This window comes from Protomyctophum bolini, assembly GCF_963924005.1.
Source record: "Protomyctophum bolini genome assembly, chromosome: 24".
In the NCBI taxonomy this organism is placed as follows: Eukaryota; Metazoa; Chordata; class Actinopteri; order Myctophiformes; family Myctophidae; genus Protomyctophum; species Protomyctophum bolini.
Genome location: NC_137885.1, coordinates 19,301,279 through 19,329,126, shown reverse-complemented (window position 1 = coordinate 19,329,126; position 27,848 = coordinate 19,301,279). Strand labels below are relative to the sequence as shown.

General features: G+C 41.7%; 2 protein-coding genes across 2 annotated transcripts in view; one reads left to right on the top strand and one right to left on the bottom strand.

Annotated features, from left to right (window-relative positions):
* LOC308311964 (vascular endothelial growth factor C-like) overlaps nt 1–14,466 on the top strand; it is a 28,685-nt gene extending 14,219 nt beyond the window's left edge. The window contains exons 4-9 of the mRNA XM_080758789.1: nt 2,152–2,342; nt 4,789–4,919; nt 5,130–5,233; nt 6,331–6,465; nt 6,861–7,062; nt 12,260–14,466. Coding sequence (XP_080614915.1) covers nt 2,152–2,342; nt 4,789–4,919; nt 5,130–5,233; nt 6,331–6,465; nt 6,861–7,062; nt 12,260–12,377 — 881 coding nt within the window. The 3' untranslated portion in view covers nt 12,378–14,466. The remainder of the gene's footprint in view (nt 1–2,151; nt 2,343–4,788; nt 4,920–5,129; nt 5,234–6,330; nt 6,466–6,860; nt 7,063–12,259) is intronic.
* Nucleotides 14,467–15,390: 924 nt separating this feature from the next.
* Nucleotides 15,391–27,408, bottom strand: stoml2 (stomatin (EPB72)-like 2). Its single transcript, XM_080758186.1, has 10 exons — nt 27,227–27,408; nt 25,911–26,063; nt 25,144–25,243; nt 22,581–22,639; nt 22,085–22,186; nt 20,529–20,663; nt 19,145–19,289; nt 17,470–17,549; nt 17,091–17,219; nt 15,391–16,331 (listed from the first exon to the last, which is right to left on the bottom strand). Exons 1-10 carry the CDS (start codon nt 27,287–27,289, stop codon nt 16,224–16,226), a joined length of 1,074 nt encoding a protein of 357 aa, XP_080614312.1. The 5' UTR covers nt 27,290–27,408; the 3' UTR covers nt 15,391–16,223.
* Nucleotides 27,409–27,848: the final 440 nt, after the last annotated feature.

The following is a 27,848-nucleotide window of genomic DNA, read 5'->3' as shown; positions in this document are numbered from 1 at the left end:
TTAGTTCTGACATACTTATTATCATTACACTTTATATTTAGGTACATTGGCACATTCTGGCATATTATGGCACATTACAAATACATATAATTCCAAACACTGGTTCAATAGAAAAATGGCAGGTTTTCTGCATTTCTAATATGCATCTTTATAGCGTATAAACCTTTCTCCTTCCTCTGGCTTACACATATCCTGCCACTGCCTGCCAGAATGCAGATATAGCCTTCGCTAAATTCAAAACACTTGAAAAACAAATGTTTAACCACTTGAACCCTAGCATCCCTCCCTCACAATCGTCATAAATAGCTTTAGTTAGCTGTACATCACTTGTTTTCAGAAAAAAGATTTGTTGCAGAGAGAACAGAGTGGACCAAGTACAGAGCCGACCACAGTCAACAATTTGTATACTTTTATAGTGGGTATAAGTGGCCATTCTAAGTGCACGCCATCAATAGAGGGTATGCGCGTGACATCGTCGTACCTGGAAGTTATGCGGGAACGCCCACTGAGTGGCAAAAAACTACTTTCTGGCCTTGCCAGCCCATTCATCCAAACATTGCATTAAACAATGTTAAACTCACCAACATTGCAGCTGTACGAAAAGCTTGAATTATCCTCTTTCTATCTGCAAAGTTTTTGTTTCATAGAAATCCACCATAAAAACGTTATAAGCTACTTTCTGTCAAGAAATGTCCTGCATTTGATAATTTTTCCAAGTGTCAGAGTTAGGAAGTGCTTGTTTTCAATAACACAACATTTTGCTGCCTCCTGCATGATGTGACATTCAGACATTTAGAAACAGGTGGTACGCAGTACGCAAGCACTCCCGAGTGATTTCCAACGAGCACTTCCAAACTCCAACACTCCATGCTGCTCAATGTTTTGCCACTCAGTCTAGATGAGGGGGGCGTGTCCTGATGGGAAAATCATGCCTGTGCATACTCTCTATTCACTGTCAAAACAGGACTACCTCCACCAGTGTCTGTGAGTCAATGTTTTCATAGAAACTATTTAACTTGAACCTGGGGACCACTGTTGTGTTGGGAGGGGGGATATGGACGTTGTGTGGGGGGAAAATTAACCTTCCATATTAAGATCATGTTGCTTGCTATTGTAACTTACTGTATGTATGAGCGAGCAGACACATGCAATTAATTATGGGCACATTTCCTTATAATGGTGACTCAACCAGGCAATCCGGTACAGTTTCCCTTGAGATTCTACCTCCCTTTTCTGTGGAAGTTCTTGACGTCCGACTGCCCAATAACTGACAACATCGACGCGTCATCATATGTCACCACGTCATTTACTGCAATGTTTCTCAACTTGTGGTCAGCTGTGAAACTGAAAATACCTCACCTAGAGTCCTAAACAGACGCAGTGAACACATGCGCTCTGACTTCAGACAATGCTTGCAAACAATGCAACAAATTGGTTCACTCTGACGCCATCTTGGAAACATCCCCGGGCAGTCAATTCTGACTGACAAGACAAGATTCCTATCTCTTGGAACGGAACTGGGAGTCATCTAAGTTTAGTTCGGACATACTTATTATCATTACACTTTATATTTAGGTACATTGGCACATTCTGGCGTATTATGGCACGTAACAAATACATATAATTCCAAACACTGGTTCAATAGAAAAATGGCAGGTTTTCTGCATTTCTAATATGCATCTTTATAGCGTTTAAACCTTTCTCCTTACTCTGGCTTACACATATCCTGCCGCTGCCTGCCAGAATGCAGATATAGCCTTTGCTAAATTCAAAACACTTGAAAAACAAATGTTTAACCACTTGAACCCTAGCATCCCTCCCTCACAATCGTCATAAATAGCTTATAATGGTTGTGATGTAATGCGTTGTTAGCTGAACATCACTTGTTTTCAGAAAAAAAGATTTGTTGCAGAGGGCAAACAGAGTGGACCAAGTACAGAGCCGACCACAGTCAACTATATTTGTATACTTTTATAGTGGCTATAAGTGGCTAAGTGCACGCCATCAGCTATTCACTGTCAAAACAGGACTACCTCCACCAGTGTCTGTGAGTCAATGTTTGCATAGAAACTATTTAACTTGAATGCCAGGATATGTTATTGTAACAATACATAACCCCTAGTGTAAGTACATATTTGTCTATGTTCTCAGTCATAATCGAGGAGATCCAAAAAACGCAGTGTCAGCCGAGAGAAGTGTGCGTGGAGGTCTCTAAAGAATACCCAGAATCCACCAGCCAGTTCTACCTCCCCCGCTGCGTGGCGCTGCACCGCTGCGGCGGATGCTGCAACAACGAAGCCTGGTATTGCACCAACACCAGCCACGCACTGGTTAATAAGACGGTAAGCACCTATACCAGCACTTATTGTGTGTAGCATGAGGACATCCATCTATCTATCTATCTATCTATGAATGCACCATACGTACGTCTGTCTGTCTGTCCCTAACCCTATGGCTAATCCATGTAACTCGAGAACCGTTCCCCCCACCAACTTCAAATTCGACACACGCGTTTCACACCCCCACAGGGAGTGCAGTGCCCGGTGTTGAGTCCATCGAACCAACGGTTGTCCAGAACCACCACAAAAGGCCTCTGCCCGGGCTCTGAACAGGGCCCCCTGCCCAGCGTCCATATATGGAGCTGGCCTGTTCTGACATCACAACGCTCCATATTTGGGTATGCCTGACACAGAACTCCATATATAGGAATAAAGGGACACAGAGAGACAGATCTAGAAATCTCCATATATGGGCATGAAAGGGATACAGACAGATGGAACGGGTACCCTGACACGGGTACAACGGGTATTTCATAGCCGGGTGGGGCATGGATCTCCAACTTCCATCGTTACCGACTCAGTGCTCTACAGCCGGGCACCGGTCTAGTGAAATGAATTAGCAAAAAGTATGCTGCAGTATACAGTTACTACTAGACTTACTGTCTAACATGGACCATAATGTAATGGCTTTTGATGTGTTTGATGTGTTCTACTTTTGTAGTGTTTAGTAGTGCTTATAACTATTGAGTATGCATCATAATGTAGTTGGGTCTTGGCTCGAATACCCCACCGGTCCTCACCGGTGCAAAACGTCAGCCCACATACATACTGTATAACCCCCATAATGGCCAACTCCACTGGCTCCCATTGCACTATACAGAGTGAAGCATTAATGGCCAAAGTTCCCGTTACATCAGTGACCTCATAACCGCCCAGAACCGAACCACCCCCGCACCCCTACGACAGACATGCCTCAGTCTGGAAGTCATTCCCAGTCTATCTCAGAAGTGCCCCTTGCACAGATTTGTAAATTGCCTTAAACCCCTTTTTATCAGCAAGCCTTGTTTTAATCAACACATAGCATAGAAAGTTAGAAACCATGTGATAACAATATGCAACGACATGACCTCCATCTCATGCGGCTGTGCTGAGATGTGTCTTAGATCTAAACTGGAAACCAGGTCCATTTGAGCATGCCGTTTAAGGTCACGGTTTGTTTGCTTATTCATACTCAAATGGCAGTTTAAAACCGAACAAACCATGAATAAAGTCAAATAAACAAGTCTACAGTACTGTTCTACACATCAATAGCCTAAAACAGAAATAACTTAAATTAGTATGCCTGACGTGTCTTGCCTGTGTACAAAGGAGAATACTCAAGCCTCATTCACACGTACCAAACACCAATCAAGCAAATGTTTGGTCGTTTTTTGGGGCCACCACAATGCTTTTCCAATGGGAGTCACATGGTTTGACCAAACATTTTTGGAGGGGCAGAACACCACCAGCAATCAGCAATCAAACACAAATGTTTGATCAAACCATGTGACTCCCATTGGAAAAGCATTGTGGTGGCCCAAAAAACGACCAAACATTTGCTTGATTGGTGTTTGGTACGTGTGAATGAGGCCTCATCGTTAATTTAAGCAATACGCCCCAAGTAGCGGTTTCGGTTTTTATCAGAAGATTTAATCTCCGTCATCAGCAGTCATCAAGATGGTCGCGTTGTCCCACTACTAACGCTAAATCTAACCCTAACTCTAACCGTAACTTCAGTTTTAACCCGCCACGTAAGTAAACATAAAGCAAAGTTGTTGTATAGCGCAGTTTCACAATGTTTTCACTTGAGCAGCAGTAATGTAAATTCCGTGTTTCCTAGTCGCCTAGGTAGGCAGTATGTGGGAAATGTCCATAGTGGCTTCATTGCATGGTCTGATAAGGAGAGATAACTTTCGAAGCGAGTGCCCCAAGAACTAGTTTACATTGATTTTAGTGCAAGGGGTATTGGGTATTAGGCACGACACACACACACACACACACACACACACACACACACACACACACACACACACACACACACACACACACACACACACACACACACACACACACACACACACACACACACACACACACACACACACACACACACACACACACACACACACACACACACACACACACACACTCAATTGTTTTACTTAAGTAAAAGTAGGTCTACCAATACTGCAATTTAGTACTAACTAATTTAGTATTAACTACCTCGGAATTGAAAATGTACTTGAGTAAAAGTACAAAAGTATCAGCATCACAATGTACTTAAAGTACTCATTGTGCAACAAGTCCAACATGTGTACAAAATCTATTGAAAATAGCCGAAATGTATAGGGTTGAAGTGGTTAATGTAAGTTTTCTAATCAAAATTTTAATCTCCAAAGTAACTATAGTAACACACAACACACACACACTGACCTCTCTCTCTCTCTCTCTTCCTCTGTCCCTCACTCAGTTGGTGGAAATGTCCCCGCCAAGGATGGACCGTTCCTTTGTCATGGTGACGTTCGTCAATCACACCTCCTGTGAGTGTCTGCACAAACGACCGCTGCACGCCATCATACGTCGAGCTGCAAACGAACACCTGTGAGTGTACACGGTGCATGCAAGCTGGGTCTCCACGCAATGTGTGTGTGCTTGTGTGTGTGTTTTTATGTGTGCACATTTATAGAACTATGTATTCATTTATTTATTTGTGTGTGTGTGTGTGTGTGTGTACTGTATGCGCATTTGTGTATGTGCATGTGTGCGTGCGTGTGTGTGCATGCGTGCTTGCGTGTGTGTGTGTGTGTGCAGGTGCCCTCGCCCTCAAAGCCCCTGTTCTCCTGGACTAGTATGGGATGCAGTCCATTGTCTGTGTGTGCCGATGGACATCACCAACTACTCTGAGAGAGAATCGGGTATGTGTGCACAGGGCTTCTTCTACACCTGCTTCCAATGTTATCAACCCTTATTACACGGCTTGGTTGAATGCTTGATTCTGATCGGTCAATCGTTGAATTCAGCCGTGGGTTATTTCGATAACAGACCGCTCCGCTCTATAACAGACCGCTGTCTAATCAAAGCCTCAAAGCCTTTGTTTCCGAGGCGACTCGTTGCGCCCTGCGGGGCCAACTTGGAATACTTATTACCGTAAGCAAGAAAATGCTTTGCTTTGTTGTCACTTTTGGGTAAATGTATTAATGTATGCATCAAGTTTCAAGTAGCCGTGTAATAAGCGGGATAATGTATGGCTAGGTGGTCATTGTTTATAGATAAATCACCCCATCTGTGATTTATCTATCAACAATGACCACCTAGCCATACATTATCCCTTACATATCAACCAGTAGGTTACTTATCAAGACAATGCAAGGGGCTCTACTGAGCCTACTGGCTGCGATTAGGAAATTGAAATGACTGCCGCCGAAGTGAAAACATTGTGAAATTGACTTACGTGGTATGAGGTTAGGGGACTTACGTGGCCGATTAAGACTGATATGAGGTTAGGGGACTTACGTGGCCGATTAAGACTGATATGAGGTTAGGGGACTTACGTGGCCGATTAAGACTGATATGAGGTTAGGGGACTTATGTGGCCGATTAAGACTGATATGAGGTTAGGGGACTTACGTGGCCGGTTAAGACTGATATGAGGTTAGGGGACTGACGTGGCCGGTTAAGACTGATATGAGGTTAGGGGACTGACGTGGCCGGTTAAGACTGATATGAGGTTAGGGGACTGACGTGGCCGGTTAAGACTGATATGAGGTTAGGGGACTTACGTGGCCAGTTAAGACTGATATGAGGTTAGGGGACTTATGTGGCCGGTTAAGACTGATATGAGGTTAGGGGACTTACGTGGCCAGTTAAGACTGAGGTTAGGGTTAGATTTGGGGTTAGTAATAGTTGGACAATGCAACCAACGCCACGTCGTTTCACCAGTAGGCGTTCGTGGTTCCAGAGGAATTCATTGTTTTACCTTGTTGTGTGTGTGTTGTGCTGTCTGTGATTCCAGAGGCCTTGGACTTGGGCCTGCTGGCTCTGTGTGGCTCCAACAGGGCTCTGGATCAGTCCAGCTGCGAGTGCGTCTGTCGCAACGGGCTGACCGAGGCCAGCTGCGACCCCGGCTGGAGGCTTGACCACGACACATGTGAGGAGACATTTGACAGTTATTATAAACACAATTTTAGGATTTCATGAAAGGATTGTTGTATTATTATCGTCACAATTGTAATATGTCGATTTTACCATTTATTATGCATGTGAATACTGAAAATGGAAATATTTATAATATCGAAATACACAAATTTGGCATTGGTAAAAGGAAAATGACTTGATACTTATTATGGCCTTCGTTAGTGATCAATTCATTTGTTGATCAATTGTTTTTTGTTTTGGTTAATGGACAGTAAATGTTTGTCCAAGTTCTTTTTTTTTTTTTTTTTACAAAAATGCAAAAGTGCAGTGTACAGTGAAATCCAATGGAACAACTCTCACCTCATCTGAAATATGCAGTATTATCTTCCTCCCTTCTCCCCCACCCAGGTGAGTGTCAGTGCGAGGTGCAGGGGGATGGCAGGTGGTGCCCTCCCGGGCAGCGATGGGACATGGAGCTCTGTGGGTGTGTGTGTGAGGCGGAGTGCCCCGGCAGCCAGCCTCTGAACCCAGACACCTGCCAGTGTCAGTGCCGAGAGAGCCCGCAGTCCTGCCTGCGTCAGGGGAAGAGATTCAACCCCAATACCTGCAGGTAAAGACGAGCAACCACACAATCAAAGAGGAAAAAAGATTTGCACGCGCGCACAGTATCCAATCTATTTAATTTGGATTAAAAATACACCATTTTTGTGACATCATAACCCTAACCCCTCCCCTATTATCATACAACTCACAGCTGTGGGCGAGGCTTAAGTTCAGGTGGGTGGTGCTATGGTGAAAACCAGGTATACTTAATGAACTGGTGGGTGTGGCCACATAAAAACATTATTTTAATGTTGAGGAAAAACAACCAAATACATTTCCACAGATGTCTCCGTTTATACAAAACATTTTGATTTGATGATATATGATATACTATTAAATGTCTGAATTGGGTCCACACGGTGATGTGAACCGAAACTATGTGCAGACTTGGGACCGCAAGGACGGCTACATATCCCATAGTGTGCCAAAAAATTATAAACAACACAATACTGCCTCATCAAAGTTGGTATGGTGACTTTATTGTCAATCTTGTTAGGTGGTCAAATTCAGATCGATTGACCAACCCACTATGGAGAAATATCCTAAACTTATTAGCCATATTTTACTATTTTGAAAAACACTTTGAAATAGTTCAACTTTCTGATCTACATCGACATGCTGTGAGCATGTAGACAATTTTAAAATGTTTTTCAAAATAGTTAAAAATGGTAAATGAGTTTAGGGATAAGGGGTAAGGCGGCACGCTAGGGACATGGGAACTTAAGAAGGGAGAATTTCAGAGAAGCCAAAAGTTCTAAAATAAATTAAAAATACTTAACGGCAACGCCGATCTGCTGGCCTTCTCCCTGGTGTAGTATGTATGTGTGTATATCCCGAGGCCGCTCCAGCATGCTACTTGCTAGCTAGTAAACAGGAGAGCACAATTATACAATTGGAAAAACCTGCCAACCAATTAAACCAGGAACTGCTCTCCCTTCCCCACCATTACATATCCACCCAAAGCAGTCTTCTTACTTGAGTTAACAAAAAACAACTACATTTTTGCTAGAATAGAAGTAGTAGGGCATTATGAAAAATAGTTAAATACTATTTAACATAAGAGGTTTAAATAAAATAAAATAAAATAGTGGCCCTCTCCATCATCAAAGTTGCCCACCCCTGGTTAGTCTCACGTGGCCAGACTGTTGCCTCTCACAATTTTCAAATGGTTCCGTCATGCTCTATCATGAGTAATCGATAAAGCGGAAGTGGAGCCTCCTCCCCACTTCCATTTAGTCTTTACATATGAATAGAAATCACCTAAGCATATATAGCTTGTTGCTTATCAGAAAAGGAAATCAAAAAATATAGTGTAAAGATATTTTTAAAATATATTTTCGTGAACGGAAATGGCAGCTTCCTTACTCGGATTTCGGGACGTGTAGTTCCAGACTCTATATAACATTCAGAGATTGTGGAATAGTTGTCTGACTATGTGAGATGAACCCCTGGTCTATATGTGCCATTAATGGTGCTCATGGGTGGGTGTCCCACCCACACTGAGCTAACAGATGCTGTCCATGGTGCTGAACAGCCTTCTCTGTTTACCATAGGGATGCATTAGCTTTATTGATGCGCTCACACGGGCAGATGCAAAGATACTGTCTACCATTCATTGTCAATGGAGGCCAGTGACATGACGATGCAAAGATGCATATGACGGTTTGTAGCTGCTGCAAAAGCTACAAAGCTACACATTGAAGCAGAGCTGGGTTCAAATTATAGATGCAAAGCTGCAAAGCTTCAACTGTAGCTGCACTGAGACACGTCACTATGAACGCATGCTTGATGACATCAATGAACGTGTGAGCAACAGATATACAAATCGACAAATATCCTGTGATCTAGGCAGAGAGGTCTAGACCACTGGTTCCCAAACACTGGGTCGGGACCCATTTGTGGGTCATGGGCACATTTTTAGTGGTCCCTTTGTTTCCTACATTTAGTTTTTAATTATAATTTTGAAACATAAAAAAAAGGCGATCTACAGCACAAGCTCACAATATGGCGCGAAGCGGCACGTTGTGAGCTTGTAGATCTGCTATTTTCACTAGTTCCTCTCCCTGGGAAACGTTTCTATTTATTTAGGCTAACACATATTATGGGAATCAATACTTCCTTTTCCCTCAAACCGGAAGAATAACAATAAAAGCTCTCGTAGCCTGTAGCTTTTATTGAGAAAAATCGGTTTGAGGGGAAAGTAAGTTGCCGCCTGTTGTTCCTGCCCGTCGACTTCAAAACACTACAACAACATGACGTAGCGATATCATCCGCTCCCGACAGGATCATATACCCTAAATGAAATGGTGCCCAGGCTAATTCATCACAGGTCTAAATCCAGATACAAACCTGTAAATCACGGCTACATATATGGCTATAAATAAGGCACTGACAGGTTGATTCACCACCTTGCATGTGACCGTTAGCATATACTGTAGTTAACCAACAAGCACACACAGCGGCGCTCTGACTTAATTAACATTTGAAATCATAATTTTCACATTAAACTGCCCATCATGGAAAAGGGGAGTATTTTCCTCTCCCCACAGGAGGCAGGGAGATTTACCGCTACTGCTACGCCCAGCAGATGGCTTCTTCTCAGATGGCTCTGATGAGTGCACTGGTCTGGGGGAGCTCCAGTGGGTGGAGTGTGTCTAGCTCAGGATCAATTAAAAGAAAACACACACACACACACACACACGCACACACACACACGCACACACGCACACACACACACACACACACACACACACACACGCACACACGGCAAAGGGAGGGTCAAACCGGGGATGTTCGGATTCCCAGACACAAAGAGACAGACAGATGTATTAATGCAATGCATGCTCTGTACACACATACAAACACGCACGCACACACACATGGATACATGATAGAACGGAAACAAGCCACTGAAGCCAGTAACAAAGAGAGAAGTGGGTGCTTTGAGAGAAAGGCATCTGCAGGGGGATAGAGAGAGAGAGAGAGAGAGAATGCTAATGAGAGCATAATCTCAATGGACATTTCATACATTCCACCCTCAGAAAGAAAGAACTCTTTCTTTCTCCTCTCTTGCCTTTCCTTTCGCGGCCTTGCAGATATTTTTTCCATGGCCTTTTATGGACAAATGTCCAAACTGCACTGGCCTGCTCTCAGCTGTGCGTGTGTGCGCGTGTGTACGCTCATGTGTGCCTGAGAGTATATGTTTAATATGTTCCCAGAACTATCATGCAAGAGATCGAGCTCTCTGACCCAAGAGAGAGATCGAGGGGTCATATGTGTATGTGTCTTGTGTCGTATACACTATACATGCTACAATCATATGAAGTGGCTTGTTTAAATTCAGTAACATATAGAAACCATATATGGTCACTATATGTCTATGAAATGGCCTCTGCATGGAATTATGACATTAATAGAATTGTAAAAAAAAATAAACATGTTTGTCCGGATGATTTCTCATCCTGAGGTCCACGCTAATGAAAACATCGTACAAAGAGTTGTGACACTGGGAAGTTTTAACCCATCTTTATACACTACGCTAATTCATTGTGGGAACCTGTGAGAGAGACAAACTCCTTCCTCTGGCGTTAAGGCCGTCTTATACTCATACGACAAGAATAACAGACCGAGATTGAGAGTCCGTTATTTTTGACAGACACTTTTATGAGCTCAACAGGCCTATCTCAGCCTATCTCTTCTGACATTCTTTTCATTGTTTGTCATCTTTTTGGAGTTTGATTTGACATCTGGTCACAGGAGGTGGTACACACGCATGCACAGCACTCACTGACCCACAGAGCATAAGTGTCCATTTGTACAGGCACATGCATGCATACACAGACAGACACACGTGGGACATAGTACACCTGCTGTTTTTTTATCCCCTTTTCTTTTTGAAGAAGAAGAGAGAGTTCTCAAAAAACAACCAAATTCCCTTTCATTCCCTAGGGAAAAATACATGCACGCACAGTCGCACACATGCACACTTACTGTACACAGCAGGCAGCTTGGATCACGTTTTATCCACAAGGGATGTGAGGACTTGGAAGATCAAGTGCATTCATGCCAAGTGATATAATCTCTTTCCCACTAACATCTTTTCATTCTTGCTCTCTCTGGCTCTTCCTTTCCCACCCACTCTCTCCAACGTCCTCCCTCTCACTGCACTTCCATTTTATTTCTTACTGTTCAAATTGTCACCCTCTTTCTCCCCTCCAACATCTCCATCCAGATCCACTACATTGACCCCTGACTCCTTTTAAAAAAATAATTTTTATCCCACGATTTTGTAACCCAGTTTTTCTTATCACCCAGTGCCAATTATCTAATGTAATCCTGGGCGCTACACTTCCTCTGCCAACCTGGGGGGGCAGTGGACTGACCTCATGCCTCCTTCTATGCATGAGGAGTCCAAGCTGCTTCTTTTCACCTGACAGAGGGGAATTTCCCCGGCCGGACGTAGCGCGTGGAAGGGACACGTTATTCCGACCAGTTCCTTTCCCCTCCATCAGGCGCCCCGGCTGGCCAGGGGGAGGTAGTTTTAGAGACCAGGATTACGGCATGTTTTTGTGAGGGTATCTACCCTAGGGGACACAGGGAGAACATGCAAACTCCACACAGAAAGGCCCTATCGCCAACCCCCGCCTCGGGTATGGGCACTGATGACGCGGAGGAGGGAACACGCCGCCAGTGCCCACAGCGTCCCCAGCGGGAATCGAACCCAGGACCTTCTAGCTGTGAGGCGACAGCACTACCAACTGTGCCACCGTGCCCCTTGACCCCTGACTCCTAACCATCATACATCAATCCATCCATATTATTTACACTCTTAAGGCTCATACATAGTCTGGATTTTCTGTGGTTAGGTGACCACCGAACTACAACATGACGTCACAAGCCGCGGTGAAGAGCAAACCACCGCCACCACTCCAGCCCTTCTCTCTGTTTTTACTCACCACCGCGCAACGTTATTTCAGCTCCAGTGGTGAGCTCACCACCGGAGCGGTGGTCACCTCACCACCGAAAATCCAGACTATGAATAGGCCTTTACTCTCCCCATCACATGTCCCTACTCCCTCCCCATCTCTCCATCTGTTCCATCCATGCAGCGATGGACAAAGTATAAGAAAGAACTCAACTCGTCTACTCAAGTCAAAGTATAGACAATCCTGGTAAACCACTGACCATGTCCTCTCTGTGTCCAGCTGTTACAGGTTGCCATGCAGGAAGCCTAGGAACTTCAGGAAGTGTCAGAATGGTTTCTACTACAGCCACCAGGTCTGCACGTGTATTCCAAACCACATGAGGCCAGAGTGGAAGTAACAAATCATGCGTGGGAACTAGGCAAGTAGCAGAACTGAACTTTGATTGGACAATATGGACTTCAAACTGTGTCTATAAGCCAGGGGGGAAATGTAACAGTATTCTGACCTTCCTCTCAGAGAGAGAAATTATTTGGATCATCTGCTTTTTTAATGGAGCCAAAAAGATGGAACTGAAGTGAGGAAAGTGGAACTACCTAATTTCACGAGGGTTAAAGAATTTTAGAAGACCACAAATTGCATATTATGGCGCATAATAGTGAGAGTGGGCATGTAACGACTCACTTCCAAAAAGTTACAACATACCATGCCAGGGTGAACCCAACTACTCAAATGGAAAATGAATATGACTCGATGGCAACCAGAATGGACCAATCGAAAGGAGGGAGGATGGGGAAATCCCATCATTGAGCAGGAGCAGGAGAGTGGCCCTTGAGGCTAAGGAGGCAACAAACAGCATCAACCTGGAATTACATTAATCATGGATGGTGAGATATTCACTTTTGCAATCTAACCAGGTTACCCTTTTGAAAAGGGCAGAGCAGTGAACAGACCCGAGTGATCAGGTTGCAAGATACATTTCAAAGGACTATGGTGTTTACAATGAGGTTACAGTCGCATCATTCATCATAATCAATCATATAGACTTTTTTTTTCACCCCAAACACATGATGTTCTTGGCTGGTCGGAGCTGAACAATCCCAGCAGGGCACCAGAGACCAGACCAGTATCAGACTCGATACTGGCCGATGGCTGCAACTACTCTACTCTCCTAAGGGAGGAAAAAAAGAATATGAGAAAAGAACGTTCATCGTCCTGTTCATCCACAATGTATGGTCTTTGTGGATCTTCATTTAGCATGCTCCTGTGATGATAATTTGATAACACCCCAGTCTCATGAATGTACTCTTCTTGGTTCAATCTTGTAATACATGATGTTTAAAAATACTGGCAACCTAATCAGTTAGGTTGAACATTCAAAAGACAGCTCTGGAGGAGTATTACCTTAACTAGTTTCACTTACATGTATTGTACATTGTCTATAGATCTCAAAATCTCACATACGAAACGTATGCTAACAACTAATAAACCCTTTAGGCTTATTTTGTTTTTCTCCAGGGCTCGGTACAATTCTTTTCAATTACATTGTCTTCCTCTGTGAGTAAATATTTAAACATTTCAACATATTTAAAGTATTGATACTGTATGGATATAATATTATGTAATTGCATATTATTTAAGAATTAATGTTAACCTTTTTCTGCAAAATGGATGATAAGTGTCTGGTTTTGAAAAGAAACTTAATGACTTTATGCTCCAATCATTTACTGAGCTTGTGTTGACTGCATCAAGGTATGGGAAAATGCAGAAATCTGAAGGAAAGTGGATTCAGTGTTTCCCCTATGCATTCTTCATGTGTTTTGTAGAGATAGCAGTAGTGGTTCAGTTCCACGTTTGGTCTTGGTCATGTGTATTTGAATGGGAGATTGGGGTAAGTTATATAGATTTTTATTTTCCATTTTCTGTAGCAGTGTGGGGCAGTGTTATTTGCTGCTACATAGCAATGGGGGAAAGAGAACAGCTGCAGAGAAACTGCTGTCTCCTAAGTTTTTAAGCTCTTATTGAATAATTAAAATGTAATTAATTAAAACTCTCACTGGGACCGACTTGTTTGTGTCCTTGTTACTTCAAAGTGCTGTCCTTGCGTGTACTCCTTAGAGGTTTACAAAGATGAAAGTATTGTCTGTACTCGCAGTTCCTTTGAAAACTCATTTGAAGACAGTCAGTCAGTTAGTCTGTACCTGGATCCTCTGGTATGCAGTTTGCAGTGACTGAGCAACTCCTTCAACTATACTTATCCATGACATTCTAGTACTCCTATAGCATCCATTCCATACTCACTGACAAATGTGTTGAAATGTCTCTCACACTCTGTCTTCTCCTCCAGGCTGGTGGTGTTGTTATTAATGTCAGCTGGCTATGGTAGAATAGAAATAGTGAGTGAAAACATCAACTCCAAACACAAACATGCCGATTGATCCACAGTGATACTAATCCCTTTCTCTTAATTGGGTTTGGGTGGCTCTATTTAAATGAACATGCTTCCATGAGCTTGACATGCGACATAGGAGCATACTGCCAGTGGCATTCCTGCAGGGTTCAACTGCATGGGTGGGAATTTATTATTAAGGGTCCAAGCCCGTAGGGCCTATGGTCCCTTTTTGTTTTTAATGCAGGTTCCACAATATCTACACCGGGATATTAGCCTAGCACAGAGCCATAGAGTAAGACAGAATTACGACAACTCAGTTCAGTTCACTTCATGGGGCCAGTCCAATGGCGGCTCGTCTACATAGACTTCTATTGGCGAATAGGGACACCAGAAGTTTACAGAATGCATTGGAGTCTATGGGCTCGCGAGTACATGAACCACGTGACCGGGCTGTTTTCTGCCCCCTCAATGTCGCAACTCTGTCTATACTCTATGGCTCTGGCCTAGCTATTTTGGTGGAAAAAGGGCCAGAGAGATAGGCCTCTTTTCCACCAAAAATAACTTTGGTTCAAGAACTGGTTCCGTTCTAGATCATTATTGGAACCTTGGTGCGTTCATGGAACCAGCCGTGAACCTCGGGGACCGTCCGCAGGCGTTTTGTTTTATGAACGGGCTTGCTGCACTTCCACCAGTTTGAAGCACCATTGTAATAAGGGGCAAGAGTCCCCAGTTGCCCACCCCAGGTTGAATTCCAGGCCTGCTGGCCAGCAATGTGTTTAATATGACCGGTCAGGTCAAAGTGTCCATTTAACAGGGGAAACTCTACAATTTGTGTTAAAAGATCTAGTAAATCAGTGTTTTAGCTCTGTTGCTCCACTAGTGAGTATCAACACTGCATTTTGACTCATGTAAATAAAAGCATGAGGAGTAAACATGTGTAGTGTCAGTGTGTACTGAAAATATGTAATGAAAAGTTTAAACGATGAACAAACGCTTTGAAATCAAGGAATCAGGTTTGCACTTTTACATTGGCACATAATGCCCATATATTTTTATTCACAATGCTTTATATCCAAAAAGAGGAAAACAAAACAAAAAACTGCTTTTACTTACACCGAGTAGTGAGGCACGCTGTATACTAAGTGGTTTTCTTCATTTGGAATGGCAGTTATTATAAAATAATTTGTAGTATTTTTGGAACTGTTGCTGCACCAAGTGAACAAGGATAGTGAACAGCACAACAGTTAAAGGGATTTCTTTCACTTTCACAAAGACTTTTAGTAATTTCATCGTCTACTCAGGCTTATGTGAACACCCCTGACCGTTTTTAAGTTGCTTGATTTAGTATTTAGATATTTGATATTCAATTTAGCTGCCCTGCCACAAACCATTGTAATTTCAAACTCAATTTTAACCACGTTAGATTCATCGAAATTTTTTCTGGTAATGTGAGGTGCCCGTGTTCTTTTTTCAATTACCTTTTTTCATTTATTTTTAATATTTATTTTGGAAAATGAAAAGAATAAAGGATGCATAAAAAAATCCAGAATAAAAAATACTGAATTGAGCAACTTAAAAACTGTCTGGGGTGTTCACAAAAGCCTGAGTAGATGATAAAATGAGTGAATGTTTTTTAGTAAGTGAAATATCCATTTAAATTGTAACGTGTGTAGTAGCACTTCAGGGGTCAACACTCATAACTATGTCGACGATGACAAACAAAATGTAGATACCCCCAGTTGTGCAGACTGGAACCAGTCTTCCATTGCCTATTTGCAAACGACAGCCCAATTATATATTTTTTTACAGAACAACGCGGTCGTGCAACAAACTATATAAATGTCCTAAGCTCCACTACTGGGTTGATGTGGATTCTTGGCTTGTCTGCTTTGCTGTGCTTGGTGGTGAGATCTCTGCCTTTGGCGGGCTCTGCTTGGCTAGTGTGCTATAAATGGTCATAGCCTGAGGGCAGAAGAGCAAGACGGGAGGTCACAATCTGATTCATAATCCGCCTGATTCAGCACTGAATTGTCGAACATAGATACATGGACTCTAATTTGGTGAGTTGGAGTAGTCATTTAACGCATTTTGGTGGCGGGAACCCCTTTTGGTGTTGCATTATGTAATGCTTTAGCTATTGAAAAATAGCAGATCTACAAGCTCATAGCGCGCCACTCGCGAGGTTGTAGGTCTGCTATTTTTGAAGAATCGTGAAAAGTAACATGAAAGTGTTTGAGAACGACTGACATAGAAAAACATAGCTTTCTCAAGAAAACAGTCAGGATTTAGAAGACATTTGCAGAATCGTTCCCAGGTCAAAATGGGTTAAAGATAACACGGAATGTGACACAAACTATATAGTAATAGTGTGATTTCTGGTCTAAAGGGGCGGGTGGCGGCGAAAACACGGCGGTGGATCCCATTGGTTCACCCATCCGATCCTTTTTCTATGGATTATTCACCCCATGGAGACTTGAATTCATGGATATATATTTGTTGTCGCATTCCTAAGCCAATAATGTGATGACCAGCAGTGGTTCCCTAAGGAGACACAAAGGAGACTGTGTCTCCATAGGGAACCACTGCTGGTCATTAAATTCTCTATTGATCGCTGCTTGTTTTGACCAGCCTAAGTCTGTATAGCCAATATGTGACATGAGACATTTGAACCAAGAATCATTTACATTTATGAAAGATAATATTGTGTCGTCACACACATACCTGTGTGACCATTCCACTTATGTCACCAGTGTTGGTAGGCAGAAGGATTGTGTTGGACTCTTTGGCCAGTTTCGAGAACGCAGTGACGTACTGTTCCGCCACGCTGAGGGAGGCTGCTGCGTTTCCATTCTGTAACAAAAAGAAAAATCACAAGATCTCCAGATTACAAAACATATATATACTGTTCAGTGTATATGAAACTGCCTTGTTCACTGTAGTATTTATTTCGTCATCAAGGTCCACCAAAATACATTTTAGTCGATTAAATCAACTCTACATTTAGTCGACTAAAACTAACATTTCAGACGACCAAAATGTGTCTCAATTTTATTCAAAAGACTACGACTAAAACGTCAAAATCAACACTAGTTCATTGTACCTGTTCGGCTAGAGCATCTGACAGGAGACGAATGGCCTTGGACTTGGCCTCTGCTTTGGCTAGCATAGCCTGGGCTTCACCTTGAGAACAGCACAATGAGAGCTGGACGTCACAAACTATGACCTCGCATAGCTCAGAGGAGACAAGATGTTTAAGTAGTAATAATAATAATAATAATAATAAACGTTATTTGTATAGCACCTTTCATGACATTAAATGCAGCTCATAGAGCTTTACAGAGCAATGGAGAAAAAAAAGAAAAGGCGTAAAACATTAAAATAATAGTAGCAATGCAATACAGTGAGGACATGAATAACAACTATTTTAAAAGCTCAACTAAAAGCAAGAGTGTAGAAGTAGGTATGTAGCCATGCTTTAAAAAGGTCTACATAGGCTGTCTGTCGAAGGTATAGTGGGAGTTTGTTTCACGACTCCAGCCCGTAGAAGCAGAAAGCTGCTTCACGCGTTTTTTAGTTGCCATTTCTTTTAGGGACATCGAGCAGGCCAGCAGTGGAGGACCTGAGGGTAGCGTTTGGGACATACCGTATCTAGGCTGGCAGTCATCTAGGCTGGCAGTCATGTAGGTAGGAAGGTACGAGACCACTGAGAGCTTTATAAATAAGTACAATAATTTAAAATCAATCCTAAACACTCTCAGTTTAACACTCTCCTACGTCACCTGCCCCTGCGCTACGAGAATGAATGGACGGAACGGGAGCGGGCTTCGACAAGTTTGCTGTTGACACTGACAGCTGTCAACTCGGCTGTCCGCTGGTCGTGTCCGTGTGTAATCTACCTCTGGCTTGTGAGAGACAAACAGTCCGTAGTTTGTAGCCCGCTGTGGGACTAGTCAATACCACACCATCCAAGAAGTGAGTGTTAGTAATTTCCCCGACGGAGCGTGGCTGCTCGTCCGACGCCCGGTTTCCGCTGACAACACTGTGTGGATCATCCCGGATGGTTCGATGAGGAAACGCTAACCGTCATCAACTGTCAGTAAGGGATTCCACAGCGCTCTGACCGTGACTGTCTGACGTTCTGACTGACTTGTTCTTTTATTTGTTTGGGGGAACGAACATTCCTTAAACTGTCTGATAACTGGTGTTGCGTGCCTGAACATTATTTGTGCGTCATATTGGTTCACACTTGAGTGACGTGGGAACTGAACATTGTCTTCAAGAAAACATTTGAACATTTATTATTTGATTTTGGGTTTGGTTTCACTGTTGAACATACAATACACCGCTCACTGGTAAATGAAGTCCTCTGTCTGTGCGTGTTTCCTTTATGATTCTGTATGGTATTATTGTGTGTCTACCGTTTGTTCCAGTGGTTGATATATTCATTTGTCTATCCGTTGTACGGTGGTTGGGGCTGTTATTATTTTACCTCATTTGTCAGACTGGGTCTCTGACTGGCACCCCGACGCGAGCTCGCCCAAACAAACCGCTACAATGTTCTTGCATCTTAGTTTTAGTTAAAACTCTGGCTGCCGCATTTTGGACAAGTTGTAATCTGGCTTAAACTTTAAAAAAATTAAATACATTACTGTGACAATGAAGACAAGTACAATGGAAAAGGAAATAACCATCGACGGAAATCTGGGAGAAATTGAGTCATCTTGTTGTCGATCATCAGTGCATTAGTGCATCAGTGATCAGATGGATGTGCCTACCGGATGCTCTGTTGATCTGCTCAGCCTTCTCTCCCTCGGAGGCCAGGATCTGAGCCTGCTTGTAGCCCTCGGCCACGTTGATGTGTGCCTCCCTGGTCCCTTCAGACTCCAGGACTGTGGCTCTCTTCCTGCGCTCGGCCTCCACCTAAAGAGAAATACAGAGAACGTCTGAAAAACCTTTCTAATGTTGGTTTTTTCCGCCTTTAGTCTATATTTTTTATAGAGGGACAGACAGTAGGCTGACAGGGGGAGAGAGATGGGGGGACCGACATGCAGTAAAAGCCGTCGGGATCGGGAGTCGAACCCGCGGCACACTGCCAGACTCGGACTACCGGCCAAGGTGCCTTTCTGATGTGATGTCACACCACCATCTATGGGCCACCCTTAGATCTCTGTATATGGAGTGGACCTGTTCTGACATTCCATTGTTGATCAGACCTCATCAAACCCTGTACACTCAAGACGCGCTCCATACATGGCCAGTACAGAAGTCATTTGATATGTTGATCTGACCCCCCCCCCATGCCAAAGCGCCAGCCCAGCAATCTGCTGTCACCCAGGCGGATGTGTGCACTTCTCGCTCTCAGCACGTCTTACTGGACTGGTGGTAATATAGAATTTGTGGCAGCTAGCAACATTGCATAATTGTGCATACAATGGATGAATGACGGCACGAGACATGCAGAAGGCAGTTCGCCACTAGCACTCGTGTCAGTGCTTCAAAGCAGATTGTAGAACTAATGAATGTATTAAATACAGTCGGAGAAGTGCCGATTATGTATTATACGAGTTAAAAACTAAAGAACAGAAACTGTTGGGCCTTTCTTCGTCATTTGTTTCAAGTTAACTGTAAATGCGGTGGTCTCTAAAACAATAATCAAAACTGGCAGAAAAAGACAAATTAAAAGATTTAAAAGATAAATTAAGGAAGACTCCTTAGTCTGAGACTTAAATATATATATATATATATATATATATATATATATTTATTTTTTTTATACGCTCATGATAAAGTGCTCCGTTCTCAAAATGAGCAAACTTTCGTTCCTGGGACCTTAGTCAGTTCTGTAAATATACTATAAGAGTTATACATAATGTTATATAGCTATACGTAATTTTCAGTATGCATGTGTGTATATTATTGAAATAAATGAGGGTTATTCCTTCTTAAAACATAAGTATTCTGCACAAACAAGCAGGACTGTCTGCTCAACTGTCATACATGGATAATGCAGAGATTGCAAAAATGGAGACAGAGCACACTCTGCTGGACAAAGTACATAATTACACAGTATTAACATCACCCAAAGTGTCTTCCTTTGCAGTTTGCTCTGTGAACATTCTTAATTAGTCAATTAATTTTATTAATTTGAATGAGTCTTACCTGCATCTGCATGGACTCTTTGACGCGAGGCGGAACCTGGATGTCTTTGATTTCGTAACGGAGGCAGCGGATCCCCCAGTCATGGGCGGCCTCATTGATGCAGTGGACTATCTGGGAGTTGAGGTTCTCCCTTTCCTTGAGATAAATATTAATAATACGTTTGAAAAAGAGAAAAACAGTTCAAGTGACAAGTGCATGTTGCAATTTGAAACATATAAAGGAAGGAGAGGTCACACAGCTCGCAGTCACGATGCAAAAACGTTTCGGCAAAACAATATGCCTTCTTCAGGGACAAGGCAAGCAGGGCTACTCACATTTATAGCGATTGGGACAAAGGATGACCCAGATGAGTGCAACTTTGTCCCAATCTCTATAAATGTGAGCAGTCCTACATGCCTTGTCATACCCTGAAGAAGGCATATTGTTTTGCAGAAACGTTGGGCGTTTCAATAAAAGTGTTTTTTGCATCCGAGCTGTGCAACCTCTCCTTCCTTTACAAGTTGTCTCCCGTGGTCAGCACCTCCCCACTATTGGTGTGCGCTCCAACCTCTTCGTTTGTTGCAATTTGAAACATAAACAACACTTTATGTACTTGTCACACTGACTAGATCCATATACGGTCGGTCACCATTTATTATTACCAAAATGTTTTATTCATTGATTTGTTTTTGTAGTCTAGGCTGTATGCTATTACACAGTATGATGGTGCAGCTGTAGAGGCCATGTGGCTGGGCCTGTCACAATTTATTACATGATCGTTTAATCGCAGTCATTTGAGATAATGGCAATTATTTTGTCATAATCATTTCCATGTTGAAAGAAAAGCAGAAATGAAATAGCAGATCTACAAGCTTACAATGTGTGTTGTGACGTGGTCTAAGCTTGTAGATCAGCTATTTTTATAATATTTATAAAAATGCCAGTAATTACTTGTTATATTTCAGTTATTTGTCATATCTTCCCTTTTTTTTATTACAAATCCTAAAAGCCAAAAATAAATGTAATTCATTTCTTAACATCGTTAATCACAATTATTTGAGTGACAATTAATCGTCAACCTAAATGTGTAGTCGTGACAGCCCTAGATGTGGCCTACAAGCAGGATAGATGACCTGCCACAAGAATTGACAGACCAAGAATGGACATTTCCACATTACGTTTATTTTGCAATACCCATTCATGCTGACCATGCAATGACAGGACTCCATGGCACTTTATTCACTAGTTAAGTTATAAATAACAGCATCACATGTACCAACTCATTCATTAAGTGATTTGGGTATTTAGAAAAGCGCTATATAAATGTGAGCGATTATTATTACTGAGGAGAATGATAATGTCACTGTGTGAACTTTATAACAAAAGCACCACTCTGTGGCAGTATCTGGTACTGCAGTAATACCACATGTAAGAGACATAAGAAAGGAATCTCAACATGTGTCCCTCCCCGAGTCAAATGTTACTCTCACACTGTCTCATTCAAACTGAATTAACACAAAGTCAGTTTCTGCATGCATTTTTTTTTAGCAGCCTTGCTCATGTAGATTCTTTCTTACCCTGAATACTTTGTCCAGGGTGAGTTTTCCGAGCTCTGAACGCATGGTGGTCTGTGCAAGCTGTGTGACGGCATATTCTGGATCCTCTACGCCATAACTTGCCTAAAAAAACAAAACATCAAAACAATCCTCAGTTGCTAGGATGTGTACTTCTAAATATGCTGCCATTTAAAACACACACACACACACACACACACACACACAGTGTTATGCTTTTCTTTTCAAGTTATGAATATCATGCCTTATTGGCCCAGCACGTGTAAATTGGTAATAATTATGCTCTGAAGTAACATTTGTTTTGAAATAAATTATCAAATGAATGTTGTATTTGATATCCCCCAAAGACATCAGCCATCAAAACCTTTTCCAAATTGGATATGTATATAATTTATATGCGATATGTTTATTTTATATATTGATATATGTGTACTGTATTGTAAAACCCAGATCTCACAACAATATACAATAACCAGAGATTGATAAAAGAGAAACATACTTTATGTGGATCCAAAATCCTCAGATAGAGGACTCCGTCAATCTGTAGTGTCACATTATCTGTGTGAAACACAAATGAAACACCATTAATTGCCCATTTATTTAATTGAGGACATTCACAAAGTCAACCTACCTTTATCTGAACAAGAAAACAATTCTGAGAGGAAACGGGTGTCCAGCATGTGCATTTCGTTGCTGTCGGGAGGAAACCACCTAACTGCATTTGTTTTGCATAAATAAGTGCTATTGAACACCCTTTACATCTGTGTGTTGATTTAAAAATAATAATAATAATAATAATTGAACCAATAGAAAGTAGTAAAAAGTGCTTTGGGCCTGGGCCATGGCTCAGTGGTCCAGGCACCTTGGCTAGCAACCCATTTCCTGTCAGCCTACTTACTGTCTGTCCCTCCATAAAAAATATAAAATAAAGGCGAAAGCCACAAAAAAACATTAAAATTTCATTTTTTTAAAGTGCTTCGGACAAACTCCATTGGACCTTCAAACTGTCTGCTCTAGCACCTCTCCTCCTTTCATGCAAGTAATTGACAATATATAAAGTCACAACACCAACTTTGATGAGGCAGTATTGCTTAGTTTTCAAAATATAAGGTTTTCTTAATTTCCTGAAAAATGAACATTTTGGAGTTAGGTGGTTTCTTCCTGACAGCAGAGATTAATTAGACGAGTACATCAATGACATTATGCATACACAAAATCTTGAAATGAACAACAATGTATTATTTCTACAAACATTAAACCAGGACTTATTTTATTTAATGAAAATGAATAAAACGTTGTGTTATCCAATCTGTATCGACTGTAGCCTCTTTTTTCACCCGCTTTGAATGCCACCAACCCATAATCATCAGTAGGTTACTCATGAAGACCATGCAATAGAGCCCATAGACATAAAGGTAGACGCCTCTTCCGGCTCTGGGGCGTCTGTATCTCAACGGAAGGCAATGGCAATGCGTGATTGGATTGCATTGGCAAGCTTTTCCGAGATTCCTTGCGAAGCATAGTGGAAGCAAAATGGAAGAACGGAAGGGGACGTTCGGTGGGCCAATCAGAGGCGTGACTCCATCTTTTCATCGAAGGCGTTTGACCAGATACGGTTGAAATTTGATATCCCCCACTCTCACTTTTTCCGATTTTTGCAGCTTCGTAATTTTGTAACATCATCTATTACGGATTTCCCATCACAACCACCAGACTCCCTCTTAGACTCAATTCTAAAGCTCAATCCACATTCTAAAGGGGTGATTGGGCTAGTTTACTCCTTATTAAACTCATTTGACCTGGAACCACTTACCTCACTAAAGAATAAATGGGAGGGAGACCTGGGGACAGAAATTTCTGATGATGTTTGGAAGGAAGCGCTGGATAGGATACACTCCTCTTCAATCTGTATAAGGCATACTATTATTCAGTTTAAGGTTACACATCGCCTCCACTGGTCCAAAGTAAAACTATCTAAGTTCATTCCTACCATGGACCCTATATGTGATCGTTGCAATCAAGATCAAGCTACCCTTGCACATGCTTTTTGGTTTTGCCCAAAGATAAATACATTTTGGCAATCAATATTTAAAATATTTTCATATGTATTAGAAGTGCCCATAGAACCCTCTGCCACTATTGCAGTGTTTGGAGCTATTTCCCAAGATCTACATCTTAGCCGGCAAAACAAGAATATGATAGCCTTCGCATCTCTTTTGGCTAGGCGGCAAATACTATTTAAATGGAAGGAGAAAATACCACCAACCTTTAAATCTTGGGTTAATGATGTTTTACATCATCTGACAGATTCGCTACTCCACAAGAGGGTACGCCGGTGCCTTAAAATTCTACACCATTTGGCAACCTTTTTTAACATACATTGAGAGGATGAACGCGGCTGACATCAACAATCCTTAACCTGTTACACTGACCCTACTGTAATTGTTTTATTTTATTTTATTATTATTATTTTATATATATATTTATATATTTTATTTTAATTGTATTATTACTTCTTTGCATACTTCTATTATTCTATTATGTCTATGTATATAGTAAATGTTCGAAAATTTTTATATAATATTTTCATGTGTGAAAAAGTAACAAAAAAACTTTGATCAGAGGCGTGACTCCCTCTTTCCCAGCAGCACTTGCCTTCCGAGATTCCGCTTGACTTCCTCCAACGAAAGTGCAGCGACCAATGAGGCATCTCTATTTTTTAAATATCTATGATGGAGCCGACTGGCTACGATTATGAAAATAATTACTGCCGCCGAAGCGCATGAAACTACTTACTGTACGTGTCCGGTTAAGACTGAGGTTAGGGTTAGGTTTAGCAATAGTCAGACAACGTGACATCAGACAATGGCTGACGACAACAAGAACGTCTCCGCTTCAGTAGAGCCTATACTGGCTCCATTAAATGGGCTTGATAAGTACTGTACCTAGTACTACTGGACTGTTGATAACACTCAAATCCGTCCGAGAATTTTTCTTCACAATACATTTTTCCTCCATGCTTCTTCACATAATGTGACGATCAATGAAATGACGTTACTCACCTAGCGATACAGCCGACTGTTCTGGGACGTCTATGACAATCTCTTTAAGACTCTGCACGTAACGAATACGGTCCAATATGGGAATGAGGAAGTTCAATCCCTGCAGTCAGGAAGTAAAAAAGGATTCATTCATTCATCACTTAAATCATAAGAAGTTAAGAACCCAGTGATTCTTCTTGTCTGGTCATCATCGATTAAACCAATTCACAATCTCACACCCACAGTTGTTTTCCCTCCCTCTTTCATTTTCATTATAATTTCTGCACCCGTTTGTATTCTTTTTGGAAATATATAAAAAGATACTCCTGTGGAAAGGCTATATTATTTTACTTATATTGACCCTATAAACAATTTAGTATATGTAAGGTTTTGCCCACTCAAATGGTACCTCGTCAGATAATCCCCACATATCCTACAACAACTTCTGTGAAAAGACTTCACTGTAGTAGCTTTTTATAAATTATATTTGTACTTAGGCTGTCTGCTGTCATGAAAGTTTATAGTTAGAAAAAATCAAAGTCCAGCCGTCTGCTGTCCAGCCTCTCCAACCCCTCACTGGGGACAATTCTTGGAGGAAAACAGAAACGGGGTGAGTTGTCTTGTTACCCCTGGAACAACTTATTTTCAGATTGGGGGTTGGCAGCCTATTACATATAATTTGAGAACCACTCATATAGAAATAGTTTTCAGAAAACTCATGATTTAGAAGACATTTGTAAGTCCTCAGATCTTAATGGTTAAAGGTAGTTGTAATACAAGGACAATACCGGCTCTAAGATGCGATCAAAGCGCCCCATCCTCTCCACTACCCAGGCCTCCTGCTGTGGCACAAACATGACGACGGTGTTCATGGGCAGTGAGGAAGCCAATCTCTGTTGGGCTGCTGTCACCCCAAACCTGGGCACGGTCCGCTGGGAATGCTGAGGAGAGACAGACCATCAAAAGTGACAATATTTGGATTTGTAAAATTGTAACTTATGCAAGTTCAATTTATTTATAGTAAAAGTAGAATTCAGGGTTGGTCAGTGGTCTAGGTCTAGAAGGGGCCCGGATTTATGATTTTGCCAGTGGGTGCATAAAAGATCTGTGAGTGATCAGAAAATATGAAGTATTACGATTATGATACTTTGATTGAAAATTGTATTAAGTTTGCAAGTTTGGGTGCAGTTCAAGGAAGGTACAGGTCAATACAAAATCTGCTAAGAGGATAAAACCAGAAAAAGCATTAAGCCTCGTTTACATTATGGGTCCTCCATTTTCAATGAATCAAAACAATTAAAGACAGACCTTGACCTTGAAGTCATTATACAATGTTTAATAATGGGGAATTATGATGAGTAGTAGTACTTATTACTTAAATAACTGTAATTATACAATTTTAGATTATAATGCACAATATGTTTATAAAGCATTAGACATGAGATGCATAGCAACTAAAGTGCTACCAAAGTGACTCACTGACTGAACACTGACACTGCAGTGTGACAGCTTGTGTTAAGTTCTTGTACAAAATATGCATTCTGGAACTTCATCATAAATCAAACTATAAGTCTCTTTCACACCCAAAGCCCAATATTTACAAAACACTCATGTAAACAAATCCTTTTCAGTCCCCCCAAAAATACATCAAATAGAGTTTAAAACCACACATTTGTTCTCCAATTGTTGGTCTTTATTAAAAGCAGAGTCATATGCTTATTTAGTTTTTTACCCATTTGGTTAGGGATGTAACTTGGAGCTTGGAGCTTTTTAAAAGGCACTTGCTAGCCCTGCTAGGTTACCACTTACCAGTGTGTTTCAGCATGCAGAATGAATGATGACACTTTACAACATCAGAAGGTCGTGGTTGATGCAAGTGCATTAAAACCTAAATACACGAGCCTTTCCTTAGTAGACACAGGGTCAACACTTGGTGAACACACGAGTATCATGTAACGACCATATAATATCACTCCTGTGAATGAAATGAGTTTAGAACAAACTGTCACAGACATAAACGTTAAGTAAGTTAGCCCACGTTAGCATGGGAAGCTAGCCGGCATAGTAAAGCGTTAGCAAGTCAAAGAGAAAGTACCGGTAGTACCTTCAGAAGATGAAGTGCCCCGCTGGTTCGACACAACGCCCGCAGCATGTTTGTTTGAACCATGGATGTGCTGAAGAGTTATTTTAATACGTGGTAATAGTTTGTGTTGTTTTTTAAATGATTGTCATGAACACCAACACACGCTTTTGTCCTGCAGCCTGCTGTCTCCTCCACCGCTGCGCGCGCACTCAACAGTCAACACGCCCACAACCAGCTCCTTCTCGTTTGTTTTTTAACACTGCGGCTGACATCCAGCATTAGCGCCACCTTCTGTTCACCTCGGCACACTTTTAAAGTTTATTGTTCAAACATAAATATCAGTCTACTTTTGGAATCCATTGGGTTCCATTTGTACATTCTCAGAGTTAAATTAACATTTATTTTAATAACAAACATATTATAAATTGGTGTCCCAGAGATTGAAATGCCATTAAATGGGGGTCCTAATAATAATAATAGCCTAATAACTCCGGTCCATACAATTAAAATGGTTGAGAATCACTGCTAGAGCCGTAAAAGTCTTCTCTTATGGGTGTCCCTGACTCCCTGGCATAACTTTCAAATGGGGGTCTGTGGTAATAAGTGTCAATTTGGGGCTCCTTGACATGACAACATTTGAGAT